The sequence below is a fragment of the Acomys minous genome (genome assembly GCF_964271855.1).
Source record: "Acomys minous genome assembly, chromosome: 6".
NCBI lineage: Eukaryota > Metazoa > Chordata > Mammalia > Rodentia > Muridae > Acomys > Acomys minous.
The window spans coordinates 93,636,503-93,655,423 of record NC_140487.1 but is presented as its reverse complement, the minus strand read 5'-3'; the positions used below and the strand labels follow the sequence as shown (position 1 = coordinate 93,655,423).

Sequence of the window (18,921 nt, the reverse complement as noted above, 5' to 3'; positions counted from 1 at the left end):
CTAAAACTATAAATGCATGAGGTGTACAGGATGCACACAACAATCAAGGCTGGTTCTCTGCTCCTTGTATGAGCAGAAGACAGACATCTATAATTCTTCACTCGTGCCATGCAAAGAATGGCATGTAATAATATGTCACGGGCATGCTGTAACTAGTAAGAAGCATGGCTATGCATAAATTTTCATGTCACAGTCAGTCTCAGAGTTATTCCCATGTAATGAAATTAGCAATACATGTTACTGCTTGTTGTATAGTTTGGATTCATGTACATATTGACTGACTTCAGTTAGCAGTCTCCCTTTCATCCAGGTCGGTTTCATTCTGAGCTCTTTCAAAGAGGAAGTATAATATTACCATTACCAAAGAACACACAATCATTATCTAATTGAAATCAAAACAGGATTGTATAGTTGTAAATATCCTTTTCTAGGCTCTATGGTGCCTGATGTGCCTGATGGTGCCAGGCCACTTCTGTTTCCCGAGAAAATGTATCTCATTTTAGAGACAAGCCTGTTGCCCTGAGCAAAAGGAAAGGCATTAAACTTAAACACATTTATGCGTACCCTAGGCATCTTGTGCCTGGGTTTTTACATTTGTTGCAGGTTTTGTCTCACTCCTCTCCATAGGGTATGACACATCCCCCTTTTAAACCTTATATAAACTCCCATTTTATTTTAGGGTTTATGCGTACCCTAGGCATCTTGTGCCCGGGTTTTTACGTTTGTTGTGGGTGTTTTTGTCTCGCCCCTTCTCTCCTTAGGGGACGGTCACTTTCACCTTTTAGTTCTGAATGTCCTTCTCTAGGCTCTGTGGCGCCTGATGTACAGGTCAGGCCGCTACCTGTTTCCTGAGAGAATCTATCTCATTTTAGAGACAAGCCGGTTGCCCTAAGAAAAAGAAAAGGCATTAAGCTTAATAGACTCAACCTACATACTCCCTCCACCTAAAACTTTGAAACAGTATCTCAATTTCACTGTGTATTAGGCTGCAGTTAAACATACACCACCACACACAGCTATTGAAATACCGTTTTTTCCAGCGTATAAGATGACCCCAACTTTAACTTTAACCTTTCCACAGGGTGTGCATTGGAAGAGGGGTAGTCTTATACAGCGAGTATATTGCAAATTCTGTATTTTAACTGGGAAAGTTAAAATTGGGGATCATCTTATACTCTGGAAAATACAGTACTTTAAAGTATCAGCTTTGCACACTGTAGCTTACTACATTGCCCACTAGATTCATATCAGCTGTGGTTGAGTGAGTATTCGATTTGCAACTTACTTACAAATCAATCAAAACCCTATAAAAACCACACTAGCTATTTATGACCCCTGCATTAGGAGCTGGCGAGATGGCTCAGGCCTTCAGAGCACTTACTTCTCTTGCAGAAGATCTGTGTTTAGTTTTGAGAGCCCCCATGGCAGTTCACAACTGCCTGCACAGAGCTCATTTCTCCCTTGATGATCCTGCAACAGTAGCTCTAGTGCTAAATAGAGTTAGATGAGTAAACCCCAAGCCCTTGGTTGACTGGTATGTGAAGGTTGGGCCAGTAATGTCTGACATCCCTACTCTTGGGGCCTAGTAAAGGAAGAACTCTGGAGTCCTAAAATCTTGTGTCTTGCCACAGAGTAGCTACATGTGTGGGATTCCCACCATAGGACCAGCTTGCTCCCTCAGATTATTGTGAATAGTGGGCTCTTGTCAGAAATTCTTAGGTTTTAAGCCCTGTTGAGAACTTGAGATTGCTTTTCGTACCAGGTCTAATCTTTAAGCCTAGATCTAAATGCAATTTTCTTTTCTGTTGGATTTTCCTGCTTTATAATGTCCCTGGCATCTCACTACAGTCTTCCTAACCTCAGCAAAACTATTTTTCCTCTGGATAACAAAGAAACAACTAAAAGAAAACATTGCTGGACTGTCAGTAGGGTGGTGCTCCCTGGGTTATGAAAGGGCAAACAAGAGGTACCTCTGCACCTGAACATGCCTGGAATATTTACAGAGCTAGGAAGCGTGGCTGATGAACTGCTATCCCAGCTAGCTAGGAGCTGTATTGAATGAGGCAAAGAGTTTATGTAGAAAAATCTGCTTTACTGACCCGGCTTATTGATTGGCTGCTGAGATCTGAACTCTGGTCCGTATGATAGTGTCACAAGTACTCTTAACCACTGAGCTATTTCTCCAGATCCCTTGCATGTGTCTTTAATGCTGGTGGGTTTGTTTGTTTTCTAGTCATCATGTTCCTCACAAGAAAAGCTTCATCAGTTGCCTTTCCAGCCTACAGCTGATGAACTACACTTTCTGACAAAGCATTTTAGCACAGAGAATGTACCTGATGAGGAAGGGCGACAGTCCCCAGCCATGCGGCCCCGTTCCCGCAGCCTCAGGTAAGGAGTGGTCCAGCCTACTGCCCTAGTACCTGTGGGCCCCAATGTATTTGTACAGAGCAGGGCTCAGTACATATGTCCTGTGGAGAGCTGAGATGGTACGTGCATTAGGTTTTGCTGTCAACTCATTTCTATCACAACTGTGTCACTTTACTGTTGCAGTGCAGTTAACTTGCTTGGGTAATGTCCTTAGACTCGTTCTTTACAAAAACCATGATTTGCTGACTCTTGGTCAGACACAACGGAAGCTTGAGTCAAGTACAGTAACACTTGACTGTTTTGGCTCCAAGTGCAAGGTAGCTGAGTCTTTTCTTCTCTCCAGACTGTACTCAGTAAAGGAGAATCATAGTGTTACCAGTTCTGAAAATGAGTGTGGCTTTAATGACTTAGTTCAGCTTTCCTTGAGTTTCTGGAAAATGATAAACTGCTAAAGTATAGGTTGCAATTCCAGAGGAGTTGTACCTCCCAGGAAGAATCCCATCAAGTAATGTTAGCACCGGGAGTGACACGGGGTTGTTGGCCAGATCTCAAAGGCATAATTCAGACTCACGGACTGATGAAAATGTAACTGGGGCTTCAGTCCAAAGCATCAGGAATGCAATGAAAGTGTGGGTTGTAGGCTCAATTTCCTTAACAATTATACTTTATTATGAACTTATACCTCCCTCACAACCTGACTAGCCTAAACAAGAGGGAAAGGAGATTAAGGAAAACAAGAGTGAAACCTTCTGGGTTCCTAGGAACGATTCTCCTGGGGTAGTCAGCAGGATTTCAGCAGACCAGCAACTCCACCAAGGTTGCTGTTGGAACCTGGAACAACCAGAACTGGAGCCTCAGTGGCAGCGCAAGGCAAAAGCCCAAAGCCTTGAAGCCTTCCCTGGAGCCTAGGAGCGTCTCCAAGTGGAGCAATGAACAGCCACCAATACCAAGTCCCAAAAAAGCCTCCTGTTTGGGGCTGATATATATATATCTCCTCTCAGAGTCTGTACTAGGATGTTTTTCAGCTGACAACAACCAAGCCCCCGAAGTGGTTCAACTTCTAAGTGGATAAACATTACCTGTTCTCTCACAAGTCTATTCCCCATCCCACACTTGGGATCAAAACAAAAGGATGTTTAGCCCCCTACAGTGGACCCCAGGGATTTACTTGATTTCATAAAGGGACACCTAAGTGACAGTGGTCTAACAGCTCTCAGGAACTATGGGTACCTTTTAAGCTAGTTGAGGTTGTAAGGGTCATAGTGACGTTCAGGAAATCCTTAAAACAGGGCCAGAGGACAGTTGGTTTTTGGTTGGTTGGTTTTGGTTTTTCAACACAGGGTTTCTCTGTGTAGTTTTCACTGTCCTAGACTCGCTTTGTAGACCAGGCTGGCCTCGGAACTCACAGCGATCCGCCTGCCTCTGCCTCCCGAGTGCTGGGATTAAAGGCGTGCGCCACCACGCCTGGCTCAAAGGAAAATTCCAAAACCTAAACTAGCTGAAACTGGGTCATGAGTCGGCACCAAACTTGATGTTCAGCTGTTTGACTCAAGATTTGAAATGTCTAAGGAGATGTGTTCACAGTGTGCTGTGTGGAAAGATGCAGGACGGAGAATAATGAAAAAGCTGGAAAGTTACTGTCTACTTTCAATAAAACATCCGGACTTAGACCTCATTATTGCTTTTGTATTCTCTAGGTGACAACCAAAGTAGCCTATTGGCTGTAGCTTGTTTTAGAAATGAAAATTTAAAAAAAAAAATGAAATGAAATTAGATATATGTAGGTTTTCTTTGGTTGCGTGTTTGGTTTGATTCCTAGGACATATCCCACTAACCAAAGCTTGTAAGAACAGGGAGTCATTTGCTGGGAAAGGTTATCCTAGGGAGCCAGTGACTGAATTGACTGGCAAGTTGACTTTTCAGCCATGGCCAGGAAGATAGCTTATTTTCATGTAGCACGATTTTAAAACTATAAACAAGTGCACTAAGAGCTCTAAGAATAAAGAGCTCTTTAGCTTTCATAAATACAGGAATATGTGAGATACTGAAGGCAAGTAGGGCTGAGGGGCTCAAAGAATAGCCATATTTCTCCCTGATTTTTTTCTATGGCACTAAAATAATATGGTTGTTTCTCTTTTATTTAGTCCTGGACGGTCCCCAGTTTCCTACGACAGTGAAATAATAATGATGAATCATGTGTACAAAGAAAGATTCCCCAAGGTAAGGATTTATTTTAAAGGAGAAAATAGTATCCAAGGGCGGCTACCTACAGCCAGCTCAGGAGGACGACTTCAAAATGGAGGGTTCAACTGCAGAGTAACCAGAAAGATCGCCAGCGTTAAAAGCACCTAGAGGGGTCTTTCCTTGCGGAGCGTTCGCTTCTGCCCGCCAGAGCAAGAGGAGTAGAGGAGAAGATCACATTATTTGTTAAAGAGAAAGATCCAGAGGCCTGGCTTCTTACTATGCACATTGCGTCTCTGACCCAAGGCTCTCTGCAGCCTCCCCCCTTTCCCTTTGACATGATTTGCCCTCTGGTCACACCTTCGTGATGCTTGGGGGACATGAGGAGCAATAAGAACGTATAAGGAAGGCCACCCCCAGAGAAGGCTGTAATAAAACGATGGCAAGTACTACCTCAACCCTTGTATGTCACATGTAGCAAGAGACAGGCAAAAGGGTGATAGAGGACCTTGGATCTGTCTTGGAGCTGTCTGACTTACCTGAAGAGATCCCTTTATGCCTTCAGTCTTAGGTTTCCCAATGTAACATGAGGCAGTCAGGCACATGGAGATCTTATCCTTAAGAATTTGCTGCAGCTAAGCTGGGACTGAAAGGAAAATTTTAACTTTCTTATTATTTTCAGGCCACTGCACAGATGGAAGAGCGACTAGCCGAATTCATTTCCTGTAACACTCCAGATAGTGTGTTGCCCTTGGCAGATGGAGCCCTAAGCTTTATTCATCATCAGGTGATTGAGATGGCCCGAGACTGCCTGGATAAGTCTCGGAGTGGCCTCATTACATCACACTATTTCTACGAACTTCAAGAGAATTTGGAAAAGCTTCTGCAAGACGTAAGTGTCTTGATGAGGGGACTGGTGAAACTTCCACGAGGCAGTCTCAGGGATAGCAGTGAACCCACTTTTCCCAACTCCTGGCCACCACCAGCTCTCCTTGCTAGTGTGTAGGAATTTCCAAATTTACTGCCAATGAGCTGGTATCCCTCTCTAGAACTTTACATCACTAAGAGAAGTCAGAGGAACTCAGTTCTGGGAATGGTTTTCTCCTCCTCCTCCTCCTCCTCTTCCTCCTCCTCCTCCTCCTCCTCCTCCTCCTCCTCCAGGCATTTCAAGAGACCATTGATCTACAGACAATGATTCAAACTGATGATGATTATTACTTTCAAATACCAGATCAGTCTTTATGCCCTTGAAGATAGAACTCAGTAGGCAGTAGTTACAGTGAGAAAGTTTTCTTTAAATATGTATTTTAAATTAATTTTATCTATAAAAAATTCTTCCTCTGATTTTGAAGTGAATACTTAAATATAAATGTTGTATAAGAGCAACTTGAAGATGCCAAATCCCCATGAAAAGCAACTGTTTGTTTCTGTACAAAATGAAGTTTGGCGTTGGTAAGATGACTCATCAGATTAAGGAGCCTGCTGCCAGGCCTGACAACAAAGTATGATCCCCAGGGCATACACAAGGGAAGGAGGAGGACCCTTCACACGCACAGCATGGCACAAGCGTGTCCACATGCACACAAAATGAATTAAGTACAAGTGTACCCTCCGAGTGGTATGAGGCTCTAGTAATCCTTAGCACTAGGGCATGGAGATTTCTAACCACAAAACAAAACATGACTGCATGTGGTGGCACCCACCTATAATCCCAGAACTTGGGAGACTGTGTGGTCTGCCCAGGCGACATAGTAAGACTCTATCTTTAAAGAAGAGAAAATGTCATGGGGCTGAGGAGACGGGCCAGTCAGTGAAGTGGCTGCCACATGAGCATGAGGGCCTGATGAGTTTGGACCCCACTGCCCAGGTGTGGCACGTGTTTCTACACCCCTTAGGGGAGGGAGGAGACCCCAGGAGCTCACTGGCTAGCCAGGACAGCCAATCAGTGAATGAAAGGCTCAGTGAGAGACCCAGTCTTAAAAAAAATAAGTTTGAAGTTGACTCTTCAACGTACACTTTCGTATTTCTTTCTTAAGTCTGTACAGTCTGGTTCTGTTTAACCCAACCACATTAGGATAATGGTTTAAGCAGCCCTTCTCTTCTGTGTAGGCTCATGAGCGCTCAGAAAGCTCAGATGTAGCCTTCGTGATACAGCTGGTAAAAAAGTTGATGATTGTCATTGCCCGCCCAGCTCGTCTCCTGGAGTGCCTGGTGAGTCAGCGCGGAAGATCGGGTGTTCTGGCGGGGATTAGGGGATGTAGAGGAAGCAGCTTGCCCAAAACTGGCAGTACAATTAATGTTTTTATTGGTAAATTGTTTATTTAAATATGATTTGCAAGCCCTTGGGGTGGTAATAAATATTAGTCTGGCCTACCTCTGGCTAAGTCAGCATACCTCGTACCCTCACACCCCCAAGTCATGGGAACCTTGTGCAAAGAGCATAAACAGAGCATAGTCCAGTTTAGTTCACATGGGTCCTTCATGTAAGTCTTTCAGTGCACATCACTGAATGCCTACCTTATGTTGGCCACTCAGGGTCCTAATAGTAAAAGCTTCCTGTGCCATAAGCAAGTATAGGGCATGCAGATGTGTGCGTGATGATACTGTTATGAGAAGAGTCGCATCTAGTTAACACAGGGTATAGTGGGAACCTGGTGGAGGACATGTTTCCATTCTCAAAATGAACACGCGTGAAAGGTCCCTGGGAAACCTGGAGTTTATTCAGCAACTTGAGTGCAAACTGCCCAGTGAGGGCCATGAACACAGTAGTGTATTTGGGAAAGTGGTGAGACTGAGGCTGGACAGTAAGCTCTGCAAGATCATGGAGAATGGTAAGCCGTTTGGAGCTGCCAAAAAAGTGAGGCGAGAATGTGGCATGGTCAGATCTATTTTGTTATTTGAGACAGTGTCTCAGGTAACCCCAGCTGGCCTCAGATTCACTGTGTAGCTGAGGCTTTGAACTCCTGATCCTACTATCTCTATCTTCCAAGTACTAAGATTATAAGCATGTATCCATAGATAAGCTTTTTTTTTTATTAATTGACATAAAATACATACTTTTGAGGCATGCCATCCATTGAGTTTTAACAAACATTGAGATATAACTATATGGGCTGGAGAGATGGTTAGAGAAGTGTTTATGATGTAGATGTTCTGATCAGATGGAGCCTGAGAAAGAACAGGAAGTAGAAGGATGCTAGGTGTTAGATTTTACCCTGATTATAATAGTGCAGTCCTCAAATACAGAGACCAGAGAGAATGAAGACAAGCATAAGGAAAGGGCTGCAGATCCAGTCTCTCTTCATAGGAAAGAGTGTGAAGTCTGATCCAGGAATAGCAGTGCACACCTTTAATCCCAACCCTTAGGAGGCAGAGGCAGGAGGATATCTGTGAGTTCAAGACAAGCCTGGTCTACATAGTGAGTTCTAGGACAGCCAGGGCTTTGTAGGAAGACCCTATTCTCCTACCCCCTCAAAAAAGTGTGTGGTCTGTACTAAGGTGTGGGCTTGTAGCCAGCAGCCAGGAGGGTTTGCCTGCTGGATTTCTACTTCTCCCTACCTGTGTGACCATGAGTCAGTGGCAGGTCAGCATACCCTATACAGCTTCGTTTCCGCTCTGAAGTCAAAGAATGGGTAGTGTAGCCCAGAGTGTAACCTAGGGCAGGCAACCAGAAGTAAGTTCCTTATTGTTGTTTGCAAATCATGTTTCATCAACATTAGTACTCCCGGCCTTGCACGTAAGTGCTCAGCAGTGTTTAAAGGCTGTGGGCCAAAGCTCTTGTGAGCTACGATATGCCTGCCAGTGCTCCAAACTGATTGCTAGAACATACCTCGCATAGCTCCCTGGGTAAAAGAATCTGACTTGGAAACAGGTGACTAGGCTAAACTGTCTTAAAGCTAAAAACTCTTGTGCTTGTTACTAGAAAGACTATACTATACTTAGGAAGTCATCTGGAGGTGCTGTGGTAAGGCAGCTGTGTTCTATTATCTATAAATCGTGTTTCTGAATCTTTAGGGACCATCACAAAGAAGTTTAATTTCTTTCTTTCTGGTATGTGCCTTAAATCCAAGAAAGGCAGCAGCATTCACTTGTATCTCAACCCCCTGACCACTTCTTTTCTCTGGCACAGGAGTTTGACCCTGAAGAATTTTACCATCTGTTAGAAGCAGCTGAGGGTCATGCCAAAGAAGGACATGGAATTAAATGTGATATTCCCCGCTACATCGTTAGCCAGCTGGGCCTCACACGGGACCCCCTAGAGGGTGAGCATGCTGCTTAGCAGCTATAAAGAAGAGATTTAGCCTAGACGTAGACATAACGACATAACGTGACCTCAGGGGTCTCAGGCCTACAGAAGATGCTCTCTGGTCTCCACTATTACACAGCCTTTCCTTTGCCTTTGGCCCAGCTAGGTTGCATTCAGAGCCTCAGATCAAACAAGGCCCGTAAGGACCGTAATCACATTGTTTTAAAATGGTCACCTTTCAGAGGCTGGAGAGATGGCTCAGAGGTTAAGAACGTTGTGTTTCTTCCAGAGATTCAGAGTTCAATTTCCCAGCAACCATATGGTGGCTCACAACCATCTATAACGAGATCTGGTGCCCTCTTCTGGTAGGCATGCACACATGCAGGCAGAACACTGTATACATAATAAATAGATAAATCTTTTTTTTTTTTTAAAAGAAAGAAGAAAGCCCACACTTGTCTTTAAAAACAAAACAAAACAAAAAGGTCACCCTCTGTATGTTTTCCCTCTCCGCTGGCCTCCATACAGGCCTTTCTGTTTGCGGCTTGTTCCGTTCTGCTTTAGAGTTTCACTTTAGTCTTCTGAACTCCATGATGAGCCGGTGCATGTCTAGCTCTGTACTTGTTCTGCTCCTGTCTGCTCTCTTCCCTGCCCCAACCCTAAAGGAGGGGTTCCAGAAGCCTCCCTTAGCCCTGTCAGCCAGGAAATGCCCCAAGTTTGAGAGTTTTTCTAGACAGTACCAGGCCTTGTAAATGGCATTGAACTTCTAGAAATAGTCAAGTATCGGCACTTGGATTTATTTCCCTGTCTGAAATCTGTGCCATACTCGGGATAGAGCCATATGACTAGATTTACATCTCAGGCTTATGTAGGAAGTATTCCTCCCCGCCCCACGTGGACCTGTCTGTGACATGAGGATGTTAGCAGAATGCCTACTATTGCTGTGCAATTTTCTCTGGTGTGCTTGCTGTGTTTCTAGAAATGGCCCAGTTGAGCAGCTATGACAGTCCTGATACTCCGGAAACAGATGATTCAGTTGAGGTAAAGATCCTGTGCTCCTGCCTGAATCTTTGAGACCCACACTGGTGACCACAACTACCTGGAACTCTAGTTCCAAGAAATCCAGTGCCCTCCTCTGACCTTCACGGGCACCAGTCACATATCACATGCATGTGGAAAAATATTCAAACACATAAAATAGCATTGAAAGTCTTTTTTTTTTTTTTTTAAGGACCATTTGGGGAATGGGGAGTTGGTGCTACCAACATTAAAAAGTGTCTTTCTCTCTCAGGAGAGAAAGAGTGGGCAGGAGCTGGGGCTACACAGCTTCCCCACGCATACATGCTCTGGAAGCTTACCCACTTCCTTCCTTTTTCTTTGTCTCCCAGGGTCGTGGGGCATCTCAGCAGTCTAAAAAGACTCCCTCTGAAGAGGACTTTGAAACCATTAAGCTCATCAGCAATGGAGCCTATGGGTAAAGGCATGGGTCATGTTTTGTCCAAGACTAGAACTAAATCTTCAGTTCTCTTCCTTAACGTGTATGGTTCCCAATCCCCTGGACCAAAGATAACCCAAGGCAGACCCACTCCCTCCCTGAATTCTCCTGGAATGTCAAGAGTACAGTTTCCCCTGGCATCTGAGCATTTCTTCTTTGCGCAGGCAGATTCCCACCTGTCTTAGTAGCACTCTCTTAGTTCTAGAAATACTGAACGAGGTCCTCAGGACCTAGTCTGCCAGGAAACTAAAGAGTTAATGGGCCAGAAGCCTAGTTCTTCTTAGTAGTAGGCACAGACCCAAGGTCTTTGTTGTCCTGTGCCCCTGTGTGGGATGGAGAGGCAGTTTGGGGCTATGGGATGTACAGCTGAGATGCTGAGAGCCCCTGGGTGCTGGGCTGAGCTGGCTGTCTTTCCCAGGGCTGTCTTTCTGGTGCGGCACAAGTCTACTCGGCAGCGCTTTGCTATGAAGAAGATTAATAAGCAGAATCTGATCCTGCGGAACCAGATCCAGCAGGCCTTTGTGGAGCGCGACATCCTGACTTTCGCTGAAAATCCCTTTGTGGTCAGCATGTTCTGCTCCTTTGAGACCAAGCGTCACTTATGCATGGTGATGGAATATGTTGAAGGTACTGGGGGAAAGGTGGCCTGTGTGGAAGTCAAAGTGCAGTCTGAGACTTAGGCCTAGATAGGGACTGGCTTCTTTGTATGGTAGTGAAGTTTCAGGTTCCAGCTTCCAAGGCCTCTTTGTCATCAATTTCTGCTTAGGAACTCGGAGACCATTGGTCACAGTGAGCTCATAGCTCCACAGTGAGAATGGTGCCCCACTATGAGGCACTCTGGGACTGATGTGGCAGCCCAGCCCTATAGAGTCTTCCCCAGAGTCCGCAAACCCTCAGACAGGGACAGAGGCTTTAGGTGGTAGCCACAAAGCCCAAGATGGGGCTCTGAGAAGATTGCGTCCGGCTGATGACTTGTAAAGGGGCCACCCCAAAACCCAGTCAAATACTCTAGGAATAGACTAGAAGAACAGCATGTGCAGAGCTCTAGAGAAGGGCAGCAGCCTTGTAGTGGCTCTCCCTGTGACGAACACACACACACACACACACACACACTGTGTACAGCTCCAAACATATTTTCCTACGGCTTAAAGTCGAACAGAGCCACACTTTTACTTCAGTGGAAAAGTGACTCTATAGGGCTTTTACTTCCTGGAAAAAAGGAAGTAAGTGAAAAAGCGCGAGTGTTTCAGCAGATGCATTTGTTGTATATGGTATTCCCATCCTAAAAGCCTAAGTCTTATTTCTGTAAGTCATGATGAACGTATGAGCCTGGATTCCTTCCTTCTGCCATCTAAGATATAGTCTTAAAAGCCACTGGCAAATGGCTTCCTAGTAGCAGTCTCCCACCCCTGCTAGTAACAGAAGGGCTGGAGTCACAGGCTCCAACATCAGCTGTTCTGTGAGGCTGTTTCCTTGGGTACTGCAAAGCCTGAGAACTGGTGGGGAGCAGGACCCTATCATGAAGGCCTGCCTTTCTTCATAGTAGCCTGGGCTTTTCACAGGGGGAGACTGTGCCACTCTGCTCAAGAACATCGGGGCCCTGCCTGTAGACATGGTGCGTCTGTACTTTGCGGAAACTGTGCTGGCTTTGGAGTACTTACACAACTATGGCATTGTGCACCGAGACCTCAAGCCTGACAAGTATGCCCGCTGTCTGTGTCTGTTGTTGAAGACTTCCTCTTTAAGTCCCTTGATGAGTGGGACAGACACGTTCGTATCACCTTAGAATGGCAACTAGGAGACAGAAGAAACCAAGCAAAACAAAAGAATCAGCACATGTAGTAATGACTACACGAAATAGCTTTGATATTATGCAGGACCTGTGTTGAGATGGCCACTGGTGCTTGTTAATTCTGAGTCTTTTAACTAAAGTTTTGAGCATCAAATCCCTTCCTTCTAAATTGAAAATGGCTCATTCGCTATCCTTAGTATTCTAGAAATAGGCCCCCTTTTTCCTTCTTTGGTACTGTTTACTAAAGCCAAGGTTGTATGCATACTAGGGAGGTACTGTGCCACTGAACTGCATCTCCAGTTCAGAACAGTGTGGAGACCATCACAGAACTCAGTATGTCAGAACATGTCTCACTCAGGTGATAAGCCAGGCAGGAAACCGGACTTGGGGAGAGTTTGAGTTTATGGCCTGGGCAGCTGGACAGACATGAAACCCATTAAAGAAATCAGGACCTGAGAAAGTAATTTGGGAATCAGTAGAAGAGGGGTGGCAGGGTGAAGCCCTTAGCACCAAATAGAAGGCCCAGGCCGAATATGTAAGGAAGTCTCTGATTTCTGGTTCCTTCCTCCGAAGACATCCGAGGGCATGGAAAAAGATTCTGTTAGTTTTCCTTCTCCCTGAGATGGATAGTGTAAGCCCCTCAGCTTAGGGCAGGATTGTCAGTGACTGCAGCAACTGCTTCAGGACGACTGATCTCAACCCTGAAGGAGGAAGTCTCTTCTACCAGTTCAGTTACAGAATTCAGGCAGAACAACAAAGAGATGCAGTTGCAAGGAGGGACTTGATAGCTGCCCAACTCCCCATTTGTGTCTCTTGGTACCATGCAGAGGCTAACACTAGATCAGCACTAAAGGACAACTGAGAAATAACCCCATGGTTTTATTTCTGTGGTCTCACAGCCTTCTGATTACATCCATGGGGCACATCAAACTCACTGACTTTGGACTTTCCAAAATTGGCCTCATGAGTTTGACAACCAACTTGTATGAGGGCCACATAGAAAAGGATGCCCGGGAGTTCCTAGACAAGCAGGTAAGGAAGTGTGGGGACACCTCAGAGAGTGAAACCCAGGCCTCAGAACAAAGCCTTGGAATCACTTGCTTACCCTGTGCCTGAGTATTAACATGATGACGCCATGGTTTTGCCTTTAGTTCCAGGCAACCATTGAAATAGGTAGCACATTTGGAAAACAGGATGAGCTCTGAGAAAAAGGGAGTACAATTTTTCATGAGGTTTGGATGAAATAGGTGTTTAACTGCTGATGCAGCATCCTGTGAGATCAGCCCGAGGCACAGCTCTCCTGGGCTAGTTGTCCGTGTTTACATTGGATGCTGTGCCATTTTCTAGAGAGCAGCCCCTGGATGTGCTCTGACTTGATATTTCAGGTTATGATGTCCATAGGTGACTGGTAAGCTCTGTTCTGGGGGCAGGAGACAATTCTAAGACCAGATCCAGAAGAGAGTGATAGGCTTGGGTAACTGGTTCCCTGGGATTGCCGTAGGTCCTGTGTATTAGTTAAGATAGGCTGCCTAAAACAAAAAACAAAACAAAACAAAAAAAAGATAAGCTGCCTCTTATTCTCTGCCCCAGCAGTAGGAACATCCCCTACTGCCATGCCAGCAAGCTGTCCTAGGATACTAAGCCAGCCTGGCTTCTCTGTGCTCAGGTATGCGGGACTCCGGAATACATAGCACCTGAGGTGATTCTGCGTCAGGGATATGGGAAGCCGGTGGACTGGTGGGCCATGGGCATAATCCTGTATGAGTTCCTGGTGGGTTGCGTCCCTTTCTTTGGAGACACTCCGGAGGAGCTCTTTGGGCAAGTGATCAGTGGTAGGTACTGTGCCCCGGATCAGTGTATAGTCAGGCTGGGGGGCTCTTCAGCTCTTTTTCCACCCAATGAGTATATGTGTCTGGTAGGCTTCCTGCTTTGGGTACATGTGTGTGTTTGTGCATGCATGCATGAGCACACATCCTTTGTGTCCTACTGGGGCTTTGTCTGTGGTCATGTCACTCTTGTGCCACTGTGCTCTATGCTGTGCTTCTGTCTGCCAGAGTGAGTTCTGTGTCCAGAATAGAACGGCAGGTGGGCTGCAGCTTGAGGAGTGGGGAGTCCCTATCTGCAGCGCCCACACTGGATCGTGGATCAAGCTATGTAGGGACTGTGAGATTGCACTAGGGGTGGGGAACCTATAGGACTTAAGGAACGGGGGTCCCAGACAAGGCTTTGAGGAGCTCTAGCCGGCTTTCCCCTTCCGTATTCTATGCTTCTCTGCATCCCCCATTCTACCCACAGTTTTTCCTTTCTCTCTCACCCATGATATTTCAGATGAGATTGTGTGGCCTGAGGGTGACGATGCCCTGCCCCCCGATGCCCAAGACCTCACGTCTAAACTGCTTCACCAGAACCCACTAGAAAGACTGGGCACAAGTAAGTTGGGCCCCTCTCCTTTTTCTCACCACTTGAAAAAGGGACAGAGATGCTGAGTCTTACGTACCCGGAGGTCTTGATCCCGAAACTCCCCTATTCCTGTAGTCAAAGGAGGAGGAGTACTTGAACTGAGATTCCCAGGCCTGCCTTCCTCTCACAAGACGCCCCCATTCCCTGTCCCCACCCACTCTGTCTGCAGGCAGTGCCTGTGAAGTGAAACAGCACCCGTTCTTCACGGGTCTGGACTGGACAGGACTTCTTCGCCAGAAGGCTGAGTTTATCCCTCAGCTAGAGTCAGAGGATGATACCAGCTACTTTGACAGTAAGACTTCTGGTGGGGTGAAGTGGAACGTGGACTGAATGTGCCCAGAAATGCGTCTGCATCCCTGGGTCAGGATTACACCAACAATGGCACTAAAGCTGACTAAACTGTGTGTTTGGTCCAGCCCGTTCAGAGCGATACCACCATATGGACTCTGAGGATGAAGAGGAAGTGAGTGAGGATGGCTGCCTTGAGATCCGCCAGTTTTCTTCCTGCTCTCCAAGGTTCAGCAAGGTATGACTAAGGAAGCCCAAGCTGCTGGGGAATTGAGAGAAGAGAACCTGTCAAGGGACAGGCCTGAGGCCAGCTCAAGGAATTTTGATAGGACCACTTCCAGAAAATGAGATCAGCAGGCTAGGGTCACCCTAGGTCCTGCCAGGGTCAGGTCAGCAGAGCAGCTTTTGAAGATACGCAGCTTAGATGGAGGGGCCAAAAGGAGGGGCTCCCTCAAATCCCGACTGTCAGACCCCAAAGAGACACCTTGTTCCTCAGAAGGTGTACCTGTCAGAACCATCCCATGTGTTTCCTGTGCCCACAGGTTTATAGTAGCATGGAGCGGCTTTCCCTGCTTGAAGAACGCCGGACACCACCCCCAACCAAGCGCAGCCTGAGTGAGGAGAAGGAAGATCGCTCAGATGGCTTGGCAGGGCTGAAGGGCCGAGACCGCACCTGGGTGATTGGTTCCCCTGAGATGTAAGCATCCAGGGCTCACGCGGGTGGGTAGTGGGTCAGTCATCCTTTAGCTGTTGCGTCACGGGGGAAATTTAGATGCAGGGTGGGGGTGGGTATTGGTAGTTAAATGACACTCTCCAGGGAAGTCTGGCAAAATGTCTAAAGAGGTCTGTGACTGTAATTGTGCTCTTAGGTACCCTCAGCAGAGACAGGAAAGGGCGACCACCTGGGTCAGCTCATCCAGTACCTGGGTCCTCTTTTCACAGATTACGGAAGCGGTTGTCTGTGTCTGAGTCATCCCACACAGAGAGTGATTCAAGTCCTCCAATGACAGTACGACACCGTTGTTCAGGCCTCCCAGATGTGCCTCGTCCTGAGGAAACCAGTAGCACCCCTCGGAGGCAACAGCAGGAGGGTATATGGGTCCTCTCACCCCCATCCGGAGAGGGCTCATCTGGGCCTGGCCCTGAACGACCAGTGGAGAGGCAGCTCAAGCTGGAGGAGGAACCTCCTGGCCACAGCAGCGGGTCTTGTCCAGGTACGGTGGCCCAGATGGTGCTGAAAGGCTGGGGTATAGGACAGGGAGGGCAGCCCAGCTGCATTGCACGTCTCACTGTGCTTGGGCCCACAGCCATGGATACACGAGGCCGGGAGACTGCACAGCTAGCTGAAGAAGCTGCGGCCAAAGCCATCAGTGACCTAGCTGTGCGCAGAGCCCGTCACCGGCTGCTCTCTGGGGATTCTATAGAGAAGCGCACCAGTCGCCCTGCCAACAAAGTAATCAAGTCGGCTTCAGCTACAGCCCTTTCCCTCCTCATTCCTTCAGGTAAGGCCACCAAGGAACTAAGCTAAAACTCTACATGACAAGCTGGAGCTGGCAGGGGTCTCCTGGGTAAAGGAGGAATCTGAGAGGCTGCCTCCTTTCCATGCAAGTGAGGTCTCTGAAGATTGGCTTGATGTCTATGGTGTGCATGCACGTGCAGCAGAGGGCAGGATTGTAGTGGCATAAGGAGTCCGGGCTCTGAGGCAAACAGCTATAGCCAAATCATCAGTGCTAAAGGCTCTTGACCTTGAATACATTGTCTGACATTTTAAACTTTTTGTTTGTTTGTTTTTTGTTTTGTTTTTCATGACAGGGTTTCTCTGTGAAGCCTTGGCTGTCCTGGACACACTTTGTAGACCAGGCTGTCCTCGAACTCACAGAGATCTGCCTGCCTCTGCCTCCCGAGTGCTGGGATTAAAGGCGAGCGCCACCACACTTGGCCTTATGGGTTTTGTTTTGTTCTCTTAAGTTCTTATTTTTAAAATATGCTTATATTTGGGGCTGGAGAGATGGGTCAGTGGGCCCAGGTTAAATTCCCAGCACCCACATAGCAGCTCACAGTTGTCTGTAACTCCAGTTCCAGAGGATCGCTCCAACACCTTCATACAGACATACGTGCAGGCAAGACACCAGTTCCCATAAAATCAAAATAAATCATTAAAAAATTTTAAATTGTATATAAATAATGAGCTCACAGGATAACTGTGATGTTTAAATGCTTATGGTATGTTTACATAGCCTACTACATACACATAAGTGCTAGCTACACCGTTTCCTATCACCTGTACCCCAATCTAGAGCCCAAACAGCTCTGTGCAGATAAGGGTATTTTGTAAATCAAGTCCTGTGGAGAAGATGCCCCTCAGCCCTAGCTCCGTCCATGACAGGAGTGGGCTGGGATCAGAAGCCTGGACTAGGCTGGGATTGTGGCCAGGCCAAGGCCTCTGAAGACTAAGTCTTGGTCTCTGTTTCTCCAGAACACCATGCCTGCTCACCATTGGCCAGCCCCATGTCCCCACATTCCCAGTCATCTAATCCATCATCCAGGGACTCCTCTCCAAGCAGGGACTTCTTGCCAGCCCTTGGCAGCTTGAGGCCTCCCATCATCATCCACCGAGCTGGCAAGAAGTATGGCTTTACCCTGCGGGCCATTCGTGTCTACATGGGTGACTCAGATGTCTACACTGTCCACCATATGGTGTGGGTATGTCTGGCCAGGCAGAGCTGTTGTTGCCCTCCAGCTTTGTTACCCCCACCCTCCCCTCCCCAGAGCCTACCTGCCCTTTCTTTGGTCACTGCCCGCTTTACTCAGAGAAACTAAATTGTGGTGGTCAAGGGTCACAGCAGCAGACCCAGGCTCCAAATTAAAGACTCTTCTCTTCCTGGGGCAGCATGTAGAGGATGGTGGTCCAGCCAGCGAGGCAGGGCTTCGTCAGGGTGACCTCATCACCCATGTCAACGGTGAGCCTGTGCATGGGCTAGTCCATACGGAAGTGGTGGAGCTGGTTCTGAAGGTTAGTGCTGGGTTTGTTCTGTGTAGTGCATGATTGACCCTACACTTGAGAGCCTGGACTAGCCGTAAGGGGAGTGGGATGGTCAAGGACACATACATCTAGCGTTAAGGATAGATGTAGGGACATGGCAGAATTTGAATGTGCAGTACAGGAGATTTTCTCCATGTGGCAATTAACCTTCGTTAGCCAAACCCCAGTGGCCCTTCTAAACTGCAAGTTAGACTGATGAGCAGGGCAGGAGAGGCGCTGCTGTCTTCCCATTGCTAAACCACTGTGGGGTACCACTTGGAACCATTTTTCTATCCTGTGAGGGGAAAACAGCACTTGTAGATGTACTTGTTGGTGTGGAAGAGCAAAGGTTCATGCTTTTCTCTGCTGGGCTTCCCAGAGTGGAAACAAGGTATCAATTTCAACAACTCCCCTGGAGAACACATCCATCAAAGTGGGGCCAGCTAGGAAGGGCAGCTACAAAGCCAAGATGGCCCGAAGGAGCAAACGGAACCGGGGCAAGGATGGGCAAGAAAGGTGAGACAGACTCAGTCCAGAGGTCCCCTGAGGACCTGGGTGCTTGCTTCTGCTCCAGGCCTAGAGTATGATGTCCCCTGTGCAACTCAGCCTGGCCCCTATCTCCACAACAGGAAAAGAACCTCCCTGTTCCGGAAGATCACCAAGCAGGCCTCTCTGCTACACACCAGCCGCAGCCTTTCTTCCCTTAACCGCTCCTTGTCATCGGGGGAGAGTGGTCCAGGATCTCCCACACACAGCCACAGCCTCTCTCCCCGATCTCCTCCTCAGGGCTACCGCGTAGCCCCTGATGCTGTGCACTCAGGTACAGGGGGAACCCTGCAGCCCAGGAACCATCCCTTGGGAAATGGGGCCCTCTGGTTCCCGTAGGGAGGAATTGATGGGCCTGGGATGGATTAAGTGGACTCTAGTCCACTAGTAGCATAAAATAGATGGTCTTTGGGCATTTCCAGGGCTAATTCTACCTTGCCACTCAGTCTCTTCTAACAGCTAACACTAGTGTGCTTTTTTTTTTTTCTGTTTTTCTGTCCATCCATTCATGCCAACTATCCAAA

General features: G+C 47.2%; 1 protein-coding gene across 5 annotated transcripts in view; it reads left to right on the top strand.

Annotated features, from left to right (window-relative positions):
- Window positions 1–18,921, top strand: part of MAST2 (microtubule associated serine/threonine kinase 2) — a 161,391-nt gene that overhangs the window by 140,893 nt on the left and 1,577 nt on the right. For all 5 annotated transcript variants that reach the window (XM_084786541.1, XM_084786540.1, XM_084786539.1 and 2 more), the window contains 21 exons: window positions 2,234–2,388; window positions 4,512–4,587; window positions 5,231–5,440; window positions 6,658–6,759; window positions 8,678–8,810; window positions 9,774–9,835; window positions 10,183–10,268; window positions 10,708–10,916; window positions 11,852–11,990; window positions 12,981–13,113; window positions 13,748–13,913; window positions 14,410–14,511; window positions 14,711–14,833; window positions 14,958–15,067; window positions 15,372–15,526; window positions 15,772–16,043; window positions 16,137–16,331; window positions 17,306–17,532; window positions 17,720–17,842; window positions 18,231–18,367; window positions 18,481–18,671. In XM_084786541.1, the coding sequence (XP_084642667.1) occupies window positions 2,234–2,388; window positions 4,512–4,587; window positions 5,231–5,440; window positions 6,658–6,759; window positions 8,678–8,810; window positions 9,774–9,835; window positions 10,183–10,268; window positions 10,708–10,916; window positions 11,852–11,990; window positions 12,981–13,113; window positions 13,748–13,913; window positions 14,410–14,511; window positions 14,711–14,833; window positions 14,958–15,067; window positions 15,372–15,526; window positions 15,772–16,043; window positions 16,137–16,331; window positions 17,306–17,532; window positions 17,720–17,842; window positions 18,231–18,367; window positions 18,481–18,671 (3,106 nt within the window). The remainder of the gene's footprint in view (window positions 1–2,233; window positions 2,389–4,511; window positions 4,588–5,230; window positions 5,441–6,657; window positions 6,760–8,677; window positions 8,811–9,773; window positions 9,836–10,182; window positions 10,269–10,707; window positions 10,917–11,851; window positions 11,991–12,980; window positions 13,114–13,747; window positions 13,914–14,409; window positions 14,512–14,710; window positions 14,834–14,957; window positions 15,068–15,371; window positions 15,527–15,771; window positions 16,044–16,136; window positions 16,332–17,305; window positions 17,533–17,719; window positions 17,843–18,230; window positions 18,368–18,480; window positions 18,672–18,921) is intronic.